This window comes from Leptodactylus fuscus, chromosome 10 (assembly GCF_031893055.1).
Source record: "Leptodactylus fuscus isolate aLepFus1 chromosome 10, aLepFus1.hap2, whole genome shotgun sequence".
Taxonomy (NCBI): domain Eukaryota; kingdom Metazoa; phylum Chordata; class Amphibia; order Anura; family Leptodactylidae; genus Leptodactylus; species Leptodactylus fuscus.
Genome location: NC_134274.1, coordinates 80,682,153 through 80,697,299, shown reverse-complemented (window position 1 = coordinate 80,697,299; position 15,147 = coordinate 80,682,153). Strand labels below are relative to the sequence as shown.

Below are 15,147 nucleotides of genomic sequence, written 5' to 3'. Positions count from 1 at the left end.
AGCAGCTTCTTACTAAGTGTACTGTTTAGTAGTAGCCATGTGTGACCTGGTGAGCGGAGGATGGGCAGCTGCAGGATTTAGCATCACTATAGTCAGATATATATGTATACCGCATGGCATGTGTTAGGCCAAAGAGTCAGGCCTGAAGCCCTTGTACCTGTTACAGGGATTGCAGATTGAGTATATACGATTATTAAAGGTGAGACGGTATAAGTATGTGCTTGTGTGTAGTTGTTTCCCTTCAGGATGGCTTGGGGCATATCTGGTGAAGAAAACCACCACAAACGGGACTGATGTAGTGTGAGTAAGATCCCCGAGACCATCAAAGTGATAATGGAACTTACCATACGGGTAATAAAGAAAATGTATACCATGGGGATATAACAAGTGTTTCTTACCCCCCATGCTGTTCCCAGAGTATTGGAAAGTATTTAGTGGTTGTCACATGCATTTGTATTCTCTGCAGTGTATATTCCTGACAGGAGAAATTGGTCTTAGCCCTAGATTTGGATTGTATTGTTCATAATTGTCCCAGATGTCGTCTGATGTCCTGACTACGTGATGAATCATTAATAGCATGTGATTAATGTATATTTTTAGTTTCCCTTTTCCAGATTCTAAGTCAGTGGAAGGAACTTATAAACTAAAACCCAAAGATTGATTTTAATTTTCCACAAGAGCTTCAAATCAGACATTCTGACATGGCAGAATATGTAGGGATATGCATAAAAATCTCCCATAGATTCCTAACCATGGTCTCAGCTCTATTCAAGATCCTGACTCATTGGAGGAGACTCATTCTCTATAGCCTGGAGATTGGGTTACTGTGAGACGACACATCAGGAGATCCTTGGTGGATCCGCGGTTCGATGGTCCATTCCAGGTCCAGCTGACCATATCCACCTCAGTGAAACTGATGGAAAGCCGACTTGGATTCAAGCCTCACATTACAGCCGATTCCTCAATCATGAGTCTCAAAGATTATCTGATTTCTTATTCAATGTTATGTTTTTGTTTATGTTTTAAGTCAGAACATATGATGCTTATGATGGCAGACAGATAAAGTAAACTATTAATACTAGTATCTGGTATATAAAGCTGTTAGTTCTAGACACTAGTCAGCATGTTATGATATTAGATTACTTGACTACAGCTCAAGAAGACTTATGTCAGATTGTGGCCCAGCGTGTTGTCGTTACATTAATGCCCAAGGTATGCTTAGGGTTGCCCATAATTTACTAGAAGCAAGGAGGTTGAAGGAAGAGTTCAGAGACAGTCATTCAGAAAAAGATGCCCCTGGCCAGGACGGCTATTCTGGTTATATCCAGTTAATTGGTTCAGGGGACCAGGAGGATATTTATACTGTAGATTGTGCTTAGACTTGACTTGATGATTATTTAAAATAGAGCACTAAAGTCTAATTGTTTTTCAGATAAAGTTAAGATTGGACCAACTTTTGCACAAAGCTCCAATGTCCATTCCATGATGATATTGATGATCCGAAAATGTACATTTTCTGGGTGACCTGTCCAACTGCATATATTGTGGGACAAAGTTCGAAACAGCCACAGCCTGCTAAGAAGAAGCCTTTCTGCCATATTGATATATATGTTGTTCATCTTGTAGCATACTCATTATTACAGTTAGGGCAGAAGTAAAGGAGAATGCTCCCTCTAGTTTGTATCTTTTTGTCCTTTTCTTGCACAAGGTCCGGTGGATCAGATTTGATTCAAGTTAGAAGGATAGAGGTGGTGGGACCATCCGGATGGATGCTTGCATCCCTCAATCTGTGGAATTAGTATTCACCCACTTTGAGTATGTAGGGTGGTTCTATTTTGCTATCCATAAAAGGAAGAGGAAGGTAGTTAGGGAAATATTGGCCTTGTATGAAAATGATAAAAAGAGGGGAGTTGTTAGAGTAGTTCTTTACCCATGTACTCATGGTATATTACTTTGTGTCTGTAATGGTTAGATAGCCATATTGTCTTCTAGTATCCATGTCTAACCCGCACTCAACCTTTTGTACTGTTGAGATTGCCAGAAGTATGGAGGGACAACAAGTTAGTCATTCGTATGGCGGCCAACAAGATGTTCTGCTCTTCCCAGAAGTTTCCCAGAAGTGAGGGAGATAGCTGCCAGAGGTTATCATTTTCAGGCCAATTAGCAGACTATGATGGATGCCATATGGAGGGAAAAAGTCCCAACCATTTCTTTTTCACATGAGAAAAGAATGTATTTTTGGCCAGGTTATGCATGACGCCTGACCAGTCACATGTACTATGATTGGACAATTTAGGATTGTTGACAATAACTGGATTGGTGGAATTTCGATCTAATCTGATTGGTTAATTTCTAATATACTCTTTTATTGGTTAATTTTCAATGACAATTATTACTATAAAATAAACCAAATCTGGGTGGGTCTTTGCAGATCTGACCGGATACTTATGAACTCATTCCTCCGAAATTTTGGGGAAAAAAAGTGCGTCTTATAGTCCGAAAAATACGGTAGATATGGAAAGACACAAGGATACAACTATGATCTTTAAAAGGTAGAACAATTTTCTCGAAATTTATTACATCAAATAGAAAATTAAAAAACTTTAGGTACAAAGTAATTGGTACATCCCAGAAATCCTGACAGAATGATAGTTCATCTAAAACCGACTTCTTTGAAATGGCTGATTTGTCTTTACTTTACTCTTTGGACACATTTAGCCATGAAACTCAGTCCGTGTGTTGGTCGGATTTACCAGCCTGCACCAAGTGCCAGTAGAGGGACTCCTAGTGTAATAGTTATGTATGATGATAGCAGTCCCTTCCAGCGACATACTGTCCCACAATATACTCACTACAGAACAGTATGCTGCTTAGAGGCAGCTACTCCTCTTATCATACATATATAACTACTAGCCTCTCCCCGCGACTTCGTCTGTGTGTTGTTGGCACTGCTCTGGCGTTTCGACAGCTGTCAAGCTGGCCTGCCTCTGAACTCGTTCCTCGTACTGTGCCCGTGATTGTTCCGGCATCTGACTAGCTCTCTGGGAAGCCATATAATGAGTGTGTTGTTGGTGTGGATGATCTGCCTGCTCCGGCGTTTTGGCAGCTCTCAAGCTGGCCTGGCACTGAAGTTGTTCCTCGCACCGTGCCTGTGATTGTTCTGGCATCTCAGCAGCTCACTGGGACACCATATAATGAGCGTGTTGTTGGCATGGATGATCCCCCTCATCTACGCTTAAGGAGAACTCTGTTGACTTTTGGCTCCTTCATAGCTGTTGTTGTTTGGGATAAATCAGATTTTGTTTTTCCCGGCATGTTTAAAATTGGCAAACTGCCAATTTAGATTACAGGTGTTTTCCCATCCAGTGTGTCAGCACTGCCTGGAGCAGATCAGATAATATGCAAATGCATGTACACAATCCACTGAGGGTTAGCTGAGTGTTTACACAATGAGATAACAGCCCTGAAGCTGAGATAAGCTGCTGCAGGAGCAGTGTAATATACCGTATTTTTCGGACTATAAGACGGGAGGAAATATGAGAGGGAAATATGGGAAATATGGGAGGAAAGTGAGGGTGCGTCTTATAGTCCGAATGCAGCATCTGTGCATCTGTGTCCTGTCCCTGTCTTGTCTGTGCGAAGAAAGAGGAGGTACCGTAATAGCAGAGAAAGGCTACAGCTAGAGGGTACAGGTGGCGCAGGCAAGTTAGAAGAAAGCCTGCGGCGCCTGTTCTTGTATATCATGCCCCTACACTGAAGCTCCTTCCTGACATCTGCCGTTTCAATACGGTAGATGTCGGGTCTTAAAGATTGCGGCCGCTCCTGCTCTGCTGTACAGGAGACTCGATAGCTTTGGCAATCGCTCTGCAAGAGTGGCCACAAGTATTAAGAGCTAATGCCCACAATTAGGCATTATTACTACCGATGTTAAACCCTCCCCTTCCCCAAGAAAGTTAAGAAACCGCCCCTGGTACCTGTACAGTTGCAGGCCAGTTCCCGTAGGGCGAGATTGCAGGAGCCGAGCTGTTCCTGTGCTATGCGGGAGCCTCCCCTCGCTTGTCATAAGACAAAATAAATACCTGTTCAGTGGTTTTTGCGTGATTGAGGAACAAACATCCAAACACACAAACTTTCACATTTATAATATTAGTAGGATAGGATTCTGCTAGGAGTCCTGTCCCGGCAAGAGAAAGGCCAGTAAATCCGGCCAACACATGGATCGAGTTTCATGTCTGATACTTAGTCGTGTGAATGCGCCTCTAGAACAAGAAAATCTGACTTGAATCTTTAATTTTAAAATTCAAGCAAAGTCTGTGTTTGTTTCTTATATATGAGATATCTGCCTGACGATCCCGAGGAATTAGCTCTTGTTACTGTGAACTGTGACCTTTATACTCTATTCATTTACATTACACCTGAAAAGTAAGAAATTTATATTTAAAAAAGCATTTTTTTTATAATTTCTCAAATTAAAAATTCATTTTTTTAACTTTGTGTGAATTTTCATGTTTAACAAGATGTGGTTTGTGAGCAAAACACCTCCCACATTCTGAACATGAATATGGCTTCTCTCCTGTGTGAATTCTTTGATGTCTAACAAGATTTGATGTAGTAATAAAACATTTACCACATTCTGAGCATGAAAATGGTTTTTCCCCTGTGTGAATCCTCTTATGTATAACAAGATATGATTTGAGAGTAAAATATTTTCCACATTCTGAGCATAAAAATGTTTTTTCCCCTGTGTGCATTCTTTGATGTGTAACAAGTTGTGATTTCCGAGTATAACATCTCCCACATTCTGAACATGAATATGGCTTCTCTCCTGTGTGAATCCTCTTATGTTTATGAAGATGTGATGTATTTCTAAAACATCTCCCACATTCCGAACATGAGTATGGTTTCTCTCCGGTGTGTATTCGTTGATGTCTAGCAAGACTTGATGTATTAGTAAAACATTTGTCGCATTCTGAGCATGAAAATGGTTTTTCCTGTGTGTGAATTCTTTGATGCGTAAAAAGATCTGATTTCTGAGTAAAACATCTCCCACATTCCGAACATGAATATGGCTTCTCCCCTGTGTGAAATCTTTGATGTCTAGCAAGCTTTGATGTATTAATAAAACATTTGCCACATTCTGAGCATGAAAATGGTTTTTCCCCTGTGTGCATTCTTTGATGTGTAACAAGTTGTGATTTCCGAGTAAAACATCTCTCACATGCCGAACATGAATATGGCTTCTCCCCTGTGTGTATCCTTTGATGTACAAGAAGTTGTGATTTCCGAGTATAACATCTCCCACATTCTGAACATATATATGGCTTCTCCCCTGTGTGAATTCTTTGATGTGTAACAAGTTGTGATTTCCGAGTAAAACATCTCCCACATTCTGAACATGAATATGCTTTCTCCCCTGTGTGAATTCTCTCATGTTTAAGAAGATTTGATGTATTAACAAAACATCTCCCACATTCCGAACATGAATATGGCTTCTCCCCTGTGTGAATTTTTTGATGTACAACGAGATTTGATTTATTGATAAAACATTTGCCACATTCTGAGCATGAATATGGCTTCTCCCCTGTATGAATCCTTTGATGTACAACAAGTTGTGATTTCCGAGTATAACATCTCCCACATTCCATACATGAATATGGCTTCTCCCCTGTGTGAATCCTCTCATGATTAACAAGACCTGATTTCTGAGTAAAACATTTCCCACATTCAGAACATGAATAAGGCTTCTCCCTTTTGTGAGTTCTCTGATATTCGGTTCCTCCTCTGTGACTGTTATTCTGATTAACAGTCTGTGATGAATCAGAAGATCTCACATATCCAGTAGGATCAGATGATAGATCTTTGCTGTGAAGAGCTGAGATATGTTGGATACTGGTATTCTCCTCGTATGTGTCTTGTGTGATGTCACAATCCTCTGCTTTAATACTTGAAGATATCAGATGTCTCTCTGAGCTCCAGGTGCTGTCATCTGCCAAGAATAAAAAACAGATTTCATTAGAATTATATACAGTACAGACCAAAAGTTTGGACACACCTCATTGAAAGAGTTTTCTGTATTTTGAAAATTGTAGATTCACACTGAAGGCATCAAAACTATGAATTAACACATGTGGAATTATATACTTAACATAAAAGTGTGACACAACTGAAAATCTGTCTTATATTCTAGGATCTTCAAAGTAGCCACCTTAAGAAATAGGAAGCGGCCTTCAGCGTCTGAGTGTTGCTGTTGGCATTCGAATGGAGTAGAAAGTCTAATTGCAATTGCAACTCCCTTGCTGACCGAGGTTGTGTGGGAACAGGGGTGAACCGACCTTTTCTGCCGCCCGAGGCGGACGACAGAAAGCTGCCCCCCCCCCTGGGAGGAGGGTGCGGAGCGGAGGGGGCTGGGTGGAGCGAAGGGGGCGGGGTGGAGTGAAGGGGGTGTGGCGGAGCGGCATTAGCAGGCACAGAGAGGACCTGCTCTCTGCCTCAGCGTGAGGGGAGGCCGCTGGAGCAGCGCTGCTCCAGCAGCCTCCCCAATCCACGGCTCGGTGACGGTGACGCTAAGCCAGTCCAGGTCAGCTTGTCCTGGACTGGCTTAGGTAAGCAAAAATGCCGCCCTCCCCGGGGCCCTGGCATAGCGCCACCTGAAGCGGTCGCTTCAGGTTGCCTCATGGGAGGTGCGGCGCTGTGTGGGAACTAAAGAACCATTGATTGAATGGGCGCTTGGGAAAGGAAGGGATCTTGCCGGCTTTCAGGTGTGTCTCTTGTAGGAAGAGAATGTCCGATTTCAACGTATCCATTATACGTATCAACCCATGTCGCTTGTGGGGGGAATTGAGGCCATTTATGTTGAGGGAAGCAAAAGTCACATTAGTCCTTTTGGTTTTGAGCAAGAGGTATCCGGACGTCGAGGTAAATGTAGGTTTGCGTTCAGATTGAGGCCCTCCCTGGTGTCTCAGGAGGATGAGAAGACGGGGAGAGAAGGAACAGTGTATGTAAAGAAGAACAAGAACACGAAAAAGAAAATTACGAAAGGGAGAGGAAGATATCAGAAAAAAAGATGCGGGGGGAGGGTAGGAGGGGAGGTTGTAGATGGGGGGGTGAGATTACTAATAAGTGGTAATCAGGAGATTCTGTTTGATGAGACTAAAAAGAGTGGGAGCTACAGGGGGGGGGCACACTTGTGTTATGTCTTTATCATTGTAATGAGTATAGAAGTTGGAGTGAGAAAATAGTGGAGCCTGATCTCGCTCACTGCATTAAATACTGTAGATGGTGCAATAATGGCGGGGGTTATCATTGTAGTGAGAGTAGGAGAAGAGGGGACTCATGTGAGAGGGCAGAAAAAGGGAGAGTAGGGGAAAGGGTAGGAACACAGTATTAATGATACCTCAAAGTAACAATATACACTCACCGGCCACTTTATTAGGTACACCTGTCCAACTACTCGTTAACACTTAATTTCTAATCAGCCAATCACATGGCGGCAACTCAGTGCATTTAGGCATGTAGACATGGTCAAGACAATCTCCTGCAGTTCAAACCGAGCATCAGTATGGGGAAGAAAGGTGATTTGAGTGCCTTTGAACGTGGCATGGTTGTTGGTGCCAGAAGGGCTGGTCTGAGTATTTCAGAAACTGCTGATCTACTGGGATTTTCACGCACAACCATCTCTAGGGTTTACAGAGAATGGTCCGAAAAAGAAAAAACATCCAGTGAGCGGCAGTTCTGTGGGCGGAAATGCGTTGTTGATGCCAGAGGTCAGAGGAGAATGGCCAGACTAGTTCGAGCTGATAGAAAGGCAACAGTGACTCAAATAGTCACCCGTTACAACCAAGGTAGCCAGAAGAGCATCTCTGAACGCCGCACAGTACATCGAACTTTGAGGCAGATGGGCTACAGCAGCAGAAGACCACACCGGGTGCCACTCCTTTCAGCTAAGAACAGGAAACTGAGGCTACAATTTGCACAAGCTCATCGAAATTGGACAATTGAAGATTGGAAAAATGTTGCCTGGTCTGATGAGTCTCGATTTCTGCTGCGACATTCGGATGGTAGGGTCAGAATTTGGCGTCAACAACATGAAAGCATGGATCCATCCTGCCTTGTATCGGTAACGGTTCAGGCTGGTGGTGGTGGTGTCATGGTGTGGGGAATATTTTCTTGGCACTCTTTGGGCCCCTTGGTACCAATTGAGCATCGTTGCAACGCCAAAGCCTACCTGAGTATTGTTGCTGACCATGTCCATCCCTTTATGACCACAATGTACCCAACATCTGATGGCTACTTTCAGCAGGATAATGCAATGCCATGTCATAAAGCTGGAATCATCTCAGACTGGTTTCTTGAACATGACAATGAGTTCACTGTACTCCAATGGCCTCCACAGTCACCAGATCTCAATCCAATAGAGGAGCATCTTTGGGATGTGGTGGAACGGGAGATTCGCATCATGGATGTGCAGCCGACAAATCTGCGACTGCAACTGTGTGATGCCATCATGTCAATATGGACCAAAATCTCTGAGGAATGCTTCCAGCACCTTGTTGTATCTATGCCACGAAGAATTGAGGCAGTTCTGAAGGCAAAAGTGGGTCCAACCCGTTACTAGCATGGTGTACCTAATAAATTGGCTGGTGAGTGTAGGTAAATCTGCTATGAAAAATTCCCATTTGAGCAGGCAGTCGACTATAGATTTCAGGAATCAAAACAAAGCAACCATGCATTTAAGACAGCAGGATGGAGATGCAGGCCCAGGATCCGCAGTGGCTAATCGTTTAAAAAAATAACAGCCCAAGGATCTCAGGAGTGCTGCACCACATGTCAGATACAAAATACAAAAATACAAAAGTCACGAGTTAGCGGTAGCAGAGATGTGCATTAAACTGTGAGCTAAAACCGTAAGGGCGTTGCCACATATATAACCCTGATAGAGGCTACTTTAGGTGCAATAAACTAAATTAAACATGTTGGCCCACAAGGGTAAGACCACACTGACGGTTACTCGTGACCCGTGTAAGGTGCTTGTGAGGAGATCATGGAGGTCTCATTTTGGATGAGAATTTCTTGATCCTCAGAGATTTATGTCGTGAAGCTTGCATCCAGGTCTCTGTGTCAGGCAATTCAGGGAGTTCCGGCAAAGGAGGCATCGGGAGCCAAGATGGAATGTCCAGCAGGGGAACATCCAGAAGCGACCATAAAGGTGGTAGGTCAGCCGGGGTATGTACCGGGATCCTTTTGCCCTTGTATGATAACGCCAAACCGAATGGGTACAACCAAGTGTATTTAATGTCCTTCTGCCGGAGGAGTTTGAGCAGGGGGCGCAGGGTGCGTCTTTTCGCCAATATAGAAGGGGCGGTGTCATCCTCCCCCACTAGAATCTTGGATTTACCTCTAGCCGCTGATAAAATAGCTGCAGTTTCCTTGTAGGAAAGTCCGCCAATGATGTCTCTAGGTGGCTCACCCGACTGAGGCTTCGGCCTAACTGCTCTGTGTAGGCGCTCTACTATGATAGAGGCCACGTGGTCAGGGCCAAGGAGGTCTGCAAACAAGAGCGCCGCCATTTTGTGGAGGTCTTCTTCAGAAATCGACTCTGATAAGCTCTTTATTCTGATGATTTTTCTTCTATTTCTGTTCTCCTGGTCCTCAATCAGTATGAGAGACCTGTCAATGTATTCTTTATGAAAATTTGATGCTGCCGCCACTGATGTGGAGTGGTTCTTTAATAGCAATGACACCGGACTCTAAGGGCTCGTTCACACGGGCAAAGGATTATGGCGCAGAATCCACGTCAAAATCCACCCCCTCACAATCACTGTTCCCAATAGCGTGCGCGTGTGGGCGGCCGCTCACCTATTGCAGCCACCCTGCTCAGCCAGAATTAATACCCGCGCACTCAACTCAGACGCGACTAAAGCAAGGAGCTGTCACAGCTCAGCTCCTTGCTTTGCCGCTGCATTCCGGCTAGTCGCTGTGTAGACGAGATGTGATGACGTCACATCGCGCCTACAACTGTTTGCGCGAGAGAGAGGCGCGGAGAGAGCGGCGGGGGAGCGAGGAGAAGGTAAGTTTAATGTGTACACTGAGGTGGAACGTGAAACTAGGGGCAGATGAAGGAGGGGACGGCATGAATCTGGGGGCAGAGATGGAGGGGGGACATGAATCTGGGGGCAGAGATGGAGGGAGGACATGAATCTGGGGGCAGAGATGGAGAGGGGACATGAATTTGGGGGCAGAGATGGAGGGGGGACATGAATCTGAGGGCAGAGATGGAGGGGGACATGAATCTGGGGGCAGAGATGGAGGGGGGACATGAATCTGGGGGCAGAGATGGAGAGGGGACATGAATCTGGGGGCAGAGATGGAGGGGGGACATGAATCTGGGGGCAGAGATGGAGAGGGGACATGAATCTGGGGGCAGAGATGGAGGGGGGACATGAATCTGGGGGCAGAGATGGAGGGGACATGAAACTGGGGGCAGAGATGGAGGGGGGACATGAATCTGGGGGCAGAGATGGAGGGAGGACATGAATCTGGGGGCAGAGATGGAGAGGGGACATGAATCTGGGGGCAGAGATGGAGGGGGGACATGAATCTGGAGGCAGAGATGGAGGGGGACATGAATCTGGGGGCAGAGATAGAGGGGGACATGAATCTGGGGGCAGAGATGGAGGGGGAACATGAATCTGGGGCAGGGATGGAAGGGACATGAATCTGGGGGCAGAGATGGGGGGACATGAATCTGGGGGCAGGGATGGAAGGGACATGAATCTGGGGGCAGAGATGGGGGGACATGAATCTGGGGGCAGAAATGGGGGGACATGAATCTGGGGGCAGAGATGGGGGGACATGAATCTGGGGGCAGAGATGGAGGGGACATGAATCTGGAGGCAGAGATGGGGGGACATGAATCTAGGGGAAGAGATGGGGGACATGAATCTGTGGCAGAGATGGAGGGGGACATGAAACTGGGGGCAGATGAAGGGTGTATATGAAACTGGGGTAGAGATAGAGGGGGGACATATAATTTACGGGTGACTGTAGGAGGATTATACTGTGTGGGAGCACATTTTGTCCCTCTTTGGACTTTTCAAAAGTTGGGAGGTATGCACTCAGGAGGACAGGCAGCAACCAACGGTTGTTTAATATAGCACCCGCCATATTGCTGTCTGTCCTCCTGAGCCCTGAGTGCCGGGTCGGCCCGTCACTTTCCTCAGCACCAATCTGTGTGTGGGGGAGGGGGTGACTAAGGAAGGATCATTATACTATCTATACACTAGATTAGCGTTTTCTTGTTTACTACAAGGTACTGTTTGGCCATCAGATCGCCCATCATTAACGGAGCCTTGCCCAGCTCACTAGCTGTTCCGCTCAGCAGCTTCCAGGGCTTAGAGGGAACATTGCTCACAATGGTGGTCTATGGAGACCGCTAGCGATCTTTTTTCCGTGAGTAGCAATTGTGTTTTTTCCCCAAATTCCACCCCATTCTTATAATGTTCCGGCTTCCCAGCAGATTGCACAGAATAATAAATGGTGTCATCATGAAGTACAACTTGTCCTGCAGAAAATAAGCCCTTATACAGCTCTGTGAATGGAAAGTGTAAAGTTAAGGGTTTTTGGAAGGTGGGGAATAAACCATGAAAGATTAAAATAGCTGTGGTGAGAAGGGTTAAAGGGATACTAAACCCTCATTGACTGTTATGGAAACCAGCTAGAAAGGAGGATCGCATGGTTATGAGCTAGCCATTGTAGAATTTGGAGAGAAGGAGATGCAGCGGTGTGTCACGGAGCAAAGGTATACGTCTTCCTCCGGATGGTCTTTTGAATCAACACGGACGCAAGAGGTCGGGAGACAACAGCAATTTATTGTAATCCACAAAGTTAGTAGCCGGCGGCGGTCACATCAACCGTAATAACAATAAGTCCACAGAAGTCACAATCCAATGATAACTTTGGTTCCTTGGTCCTGTAACTATATCCTGGCTCTCTGCAGAGCTGTGCACAGGCCGGCTAACACCTACTAACTGCAAGCTACAACTATATACTAAAACTGTTACACCTATATCTGTGGGTGGGAAGGGCTGAGTCACAGATCCTTCCCCCCTCACCTATACCAAGGAGAGCAGACTCCCTGTCTACTATGGACAATGCACCGTCCAACATTTTCTTGGAGACACTGATCAGATTATCTCCACCCATTGTCCTCACTGGTCCTCACTAGTTAGAGGTATTTGCATACAATGTGCTAACACACTAGACCCGAATCAGCCAACTACACACTGATGTATATAACAGGTTAGAGAATACATTCCACATGAAATATATATTACACATTGCCTATTGCCGGACTCTAACCATCCCGTGACAACCCCTCCCCCTCTCAAAACATGTGCATGACACAATTGGCCTACACAGGTAAATTGGGGAATGCACATCAGTCTCTATAGCTCATATGTCCTCCTGCCGGGATAACCCATCCGCGTTCTGGTGTTGGCTCCCTCGGCGGTACTGAATGGTAAAGTTGTAGAGTTGAAGGGCTGGCATTTGGCAAAAAATCCGGTCGATCCATGTTGGCGTCTCTCTGAGCTTGGCTTCGGGTCACTGCTCCCACAAAGTGGCACTGTAGATTTCCAACATCGTTGCCTAACAGAACATCGGCCGGCAGCCCGCTCATCACACCAATTGTGCATCGTTTTGGTCCATAACCATAGTCGAGTTCCACGGTAGCTTTAGGAATACGTTTCCGAGTACCTCCTGCCAACTCGATAGAAAGGCCAGGGCCCTCCTCTAGGGCCTCGGGTCGAACCACTCGGGGGTCCGCTACCGTTAGGAAAGCTCCCGAGTCCCGGAATCCAACAACTGTTCGGCCATCCAGTAGGACCTCCTGCAAGTGCTTCCGCTGAAGGTTTGCGGGATGTGTGGCGGAAGGCTGAATCCCATAGACCCCTGGAGGTGGAACAGATGGGTCATTCATGGAGTCATCTGGAAATGGGGCCAAACTTTCAGTCCTAGGGGTGGTTCCCAGGTAGTGAATAGGCCGGGATGCCACGGTGGCCCGTGCCCCCATGTTAACAGGGCAACTAGCTTGCAAATGTCCAGGCCGCCCGCACCCAAAACATCTGCGCTCTAGCATTCTTCCAGTGGGTCGTTGTCTAGGGACAGGGTTGTTCATAGCTGGAGGCCGATGGGCTGGGGCAGGGGTAGAGGGGGAATTGTAATCCTGAGGCCGGGCACGAAAGGTGGGTGGCTGGATGAAGGGTGTCTGGCGGACTGTGGTAGTTTTCCGCTCCTCTGCAAACAACCTCTTCCACTGCGGCTTGATGGTCAGGCCCTCATCTGCAAGAGAAGCAGCTTGCTCAACTGTGGCTGGGTTCCGTTCCAGCACCCACTCACGGATCTCAGCGGGGCACTGGGAAAAGAACTGTTCCTTAAGTATGACTTGGAGGATCTTATCGACTGTGACAGCCTCCTCTCCTTCTAGCCAGCGCTTGCATGCTTGCTTCAACTTGTGGGCGAACATGTGGAAGGAGCTTCCCCCATTGTAAGACAAAGAGCGGAATTGAACTCGGTAGGTCTCTGGAGTGACTGCATAATACTTCTGCACCGCTCTTTTAATGGCCTCATAGTCCCGCTGATCACTAGGGTCCATGGCTCTGAGAGCTTCCGCAGCCCCATCTCGTAGGTGCCCCACCAGATACCGGACCCAATCCTTCTCTGGGACTTCCATCAGGTGGCACTGGTGTTCGAAGTCCTGAAAATATCCATCAACATCCCCAGCCGCTTCATCAAAGGTCTTGAAGTGTTTATGGGAGACATATGGTGGTTCTCTCACTGTTGGGCTGGGGGCCGACGTTTGATTATAATTCCGCGTAGTTATCTCAGCCATTCGCATTTCATGCGCCATTCTTTCCTTTTCATGCGCCATTCTCTGTTCCTCCTTCTCCGTTTCCTGAGCCCTCTGTAATGCTCTACTCCTTTGCTCTGCAGTTGCTCCTAGCCCCAGCACTGCCAACTCCTCCTCATACAAAACAACCCATCTGCTCTTTTGGGTCTGTACCTGCCACTCCCGTATCTCTACTGTCTCCTGGGGGCAGCCCTCCTCATGGTCGCTTTGCAGGGTCATCTCCTCCAGTGCCTCGATCAGTTGATCTTTCGTTCTTCCCTGGTAACTCAGGTTTAGTTCCCGGGCCCTTACTTGTAGACTTGCCATAGTCCAGTTCCTGTATTCTGAGGTTGTGGCTCCATTAATTGCTGGGCTGCTGTAGTCCATCTCGCTGTCCGCTGTTGATCCCACCGCTGCCAACCAGTTGTCACGGAGCAAAGGTATACGTCTTCCTCCGGATGGTCTTTTGAATCAACACGGATGCAAGAGGTCGGGAGACAACAGCAATTTATTGTAATCCACAAAGTTAGTAGCCGGCGGCGGTCACATCAACCGTAATAACAATAAGTCCACAGAAGTCACAATCCAATGATAACTTTGGTTCCTTGGTCCTGTAACTATATCCTGGCTCTCTGCAGAGCTGTGCACAGGCCGGCTAACACCTACTAACTGCAAGCTACAACTATATACTAAAACTGTTACACCTATATCTGTGGGTGGGAAGGGCTGAGTCACAGATCCTTCCCCCCTCACCTATACCAAGGAGAGCAGACTCCCTGTCTACTATGGACAATGCACCATCCAACATTTTCTTGGAGACACTGATCAGATTATCTCCACCCATTGTCCTCACTGGTCCTCACTAGTTAGAGGTATTTGCATACAATGTGCTAACACACTAGACCCGAATCAGCCAACTACACACTGATGTATATAACAGGTTAGAGAATACATTCCACATGAAATATATATTACACATTGTCTATTGCCGGACTCTAACCATCCCGTGACACGGTGTAACTAGCAAAGACTGCAAACTTTTGACTTGGGGGGCACTACTATGGCATAGCGCCCCTTTTTCTGGCCCCAACACAGTATACCACCCAATTTACACACACTATAATATCCCAAAGTGGCCTCTAGACAGTATAATGTCCCATAGTGGTCCCTTCACATGGTCAAATGACCCACTATGGCCCCTGCACACAGTATTATGACCCATCGTGGACCCTGCAAACAGACACGAATATGCCCCATAGTGG

The 15,147-nt window shown here is 46.3% G+C and overlaps 1 protein-coding gene across 2 annotated transcripts in view; it reads right to left on the bottom strand.

The window, feature by feature from the left end:
- Positions 1 to 3,939: 3,939 nt before the first annotated feature.
- Positions 3,940 to 15,147, bottom strand: part of LOC142183334 (uncharacterized) — a 38,425-nt gene continuing 27,217 nt past the window's right edge. For both annotated transcript variants that reach the window (XM_075258389.1, XM_075258390.1), the window contains one exon: positions 3,940 to 5,986. In XM_075258389.1, coding sequence (XP_075114490.1) covers positions 4,470 to 5,986 — 1,517 coding nt within the window. In that variant the 3' untranslated portion in view covers positions 3,940 to 4,469. The remainder of the gene's footprint in view (positions 5,987 to 15,147) is intronic.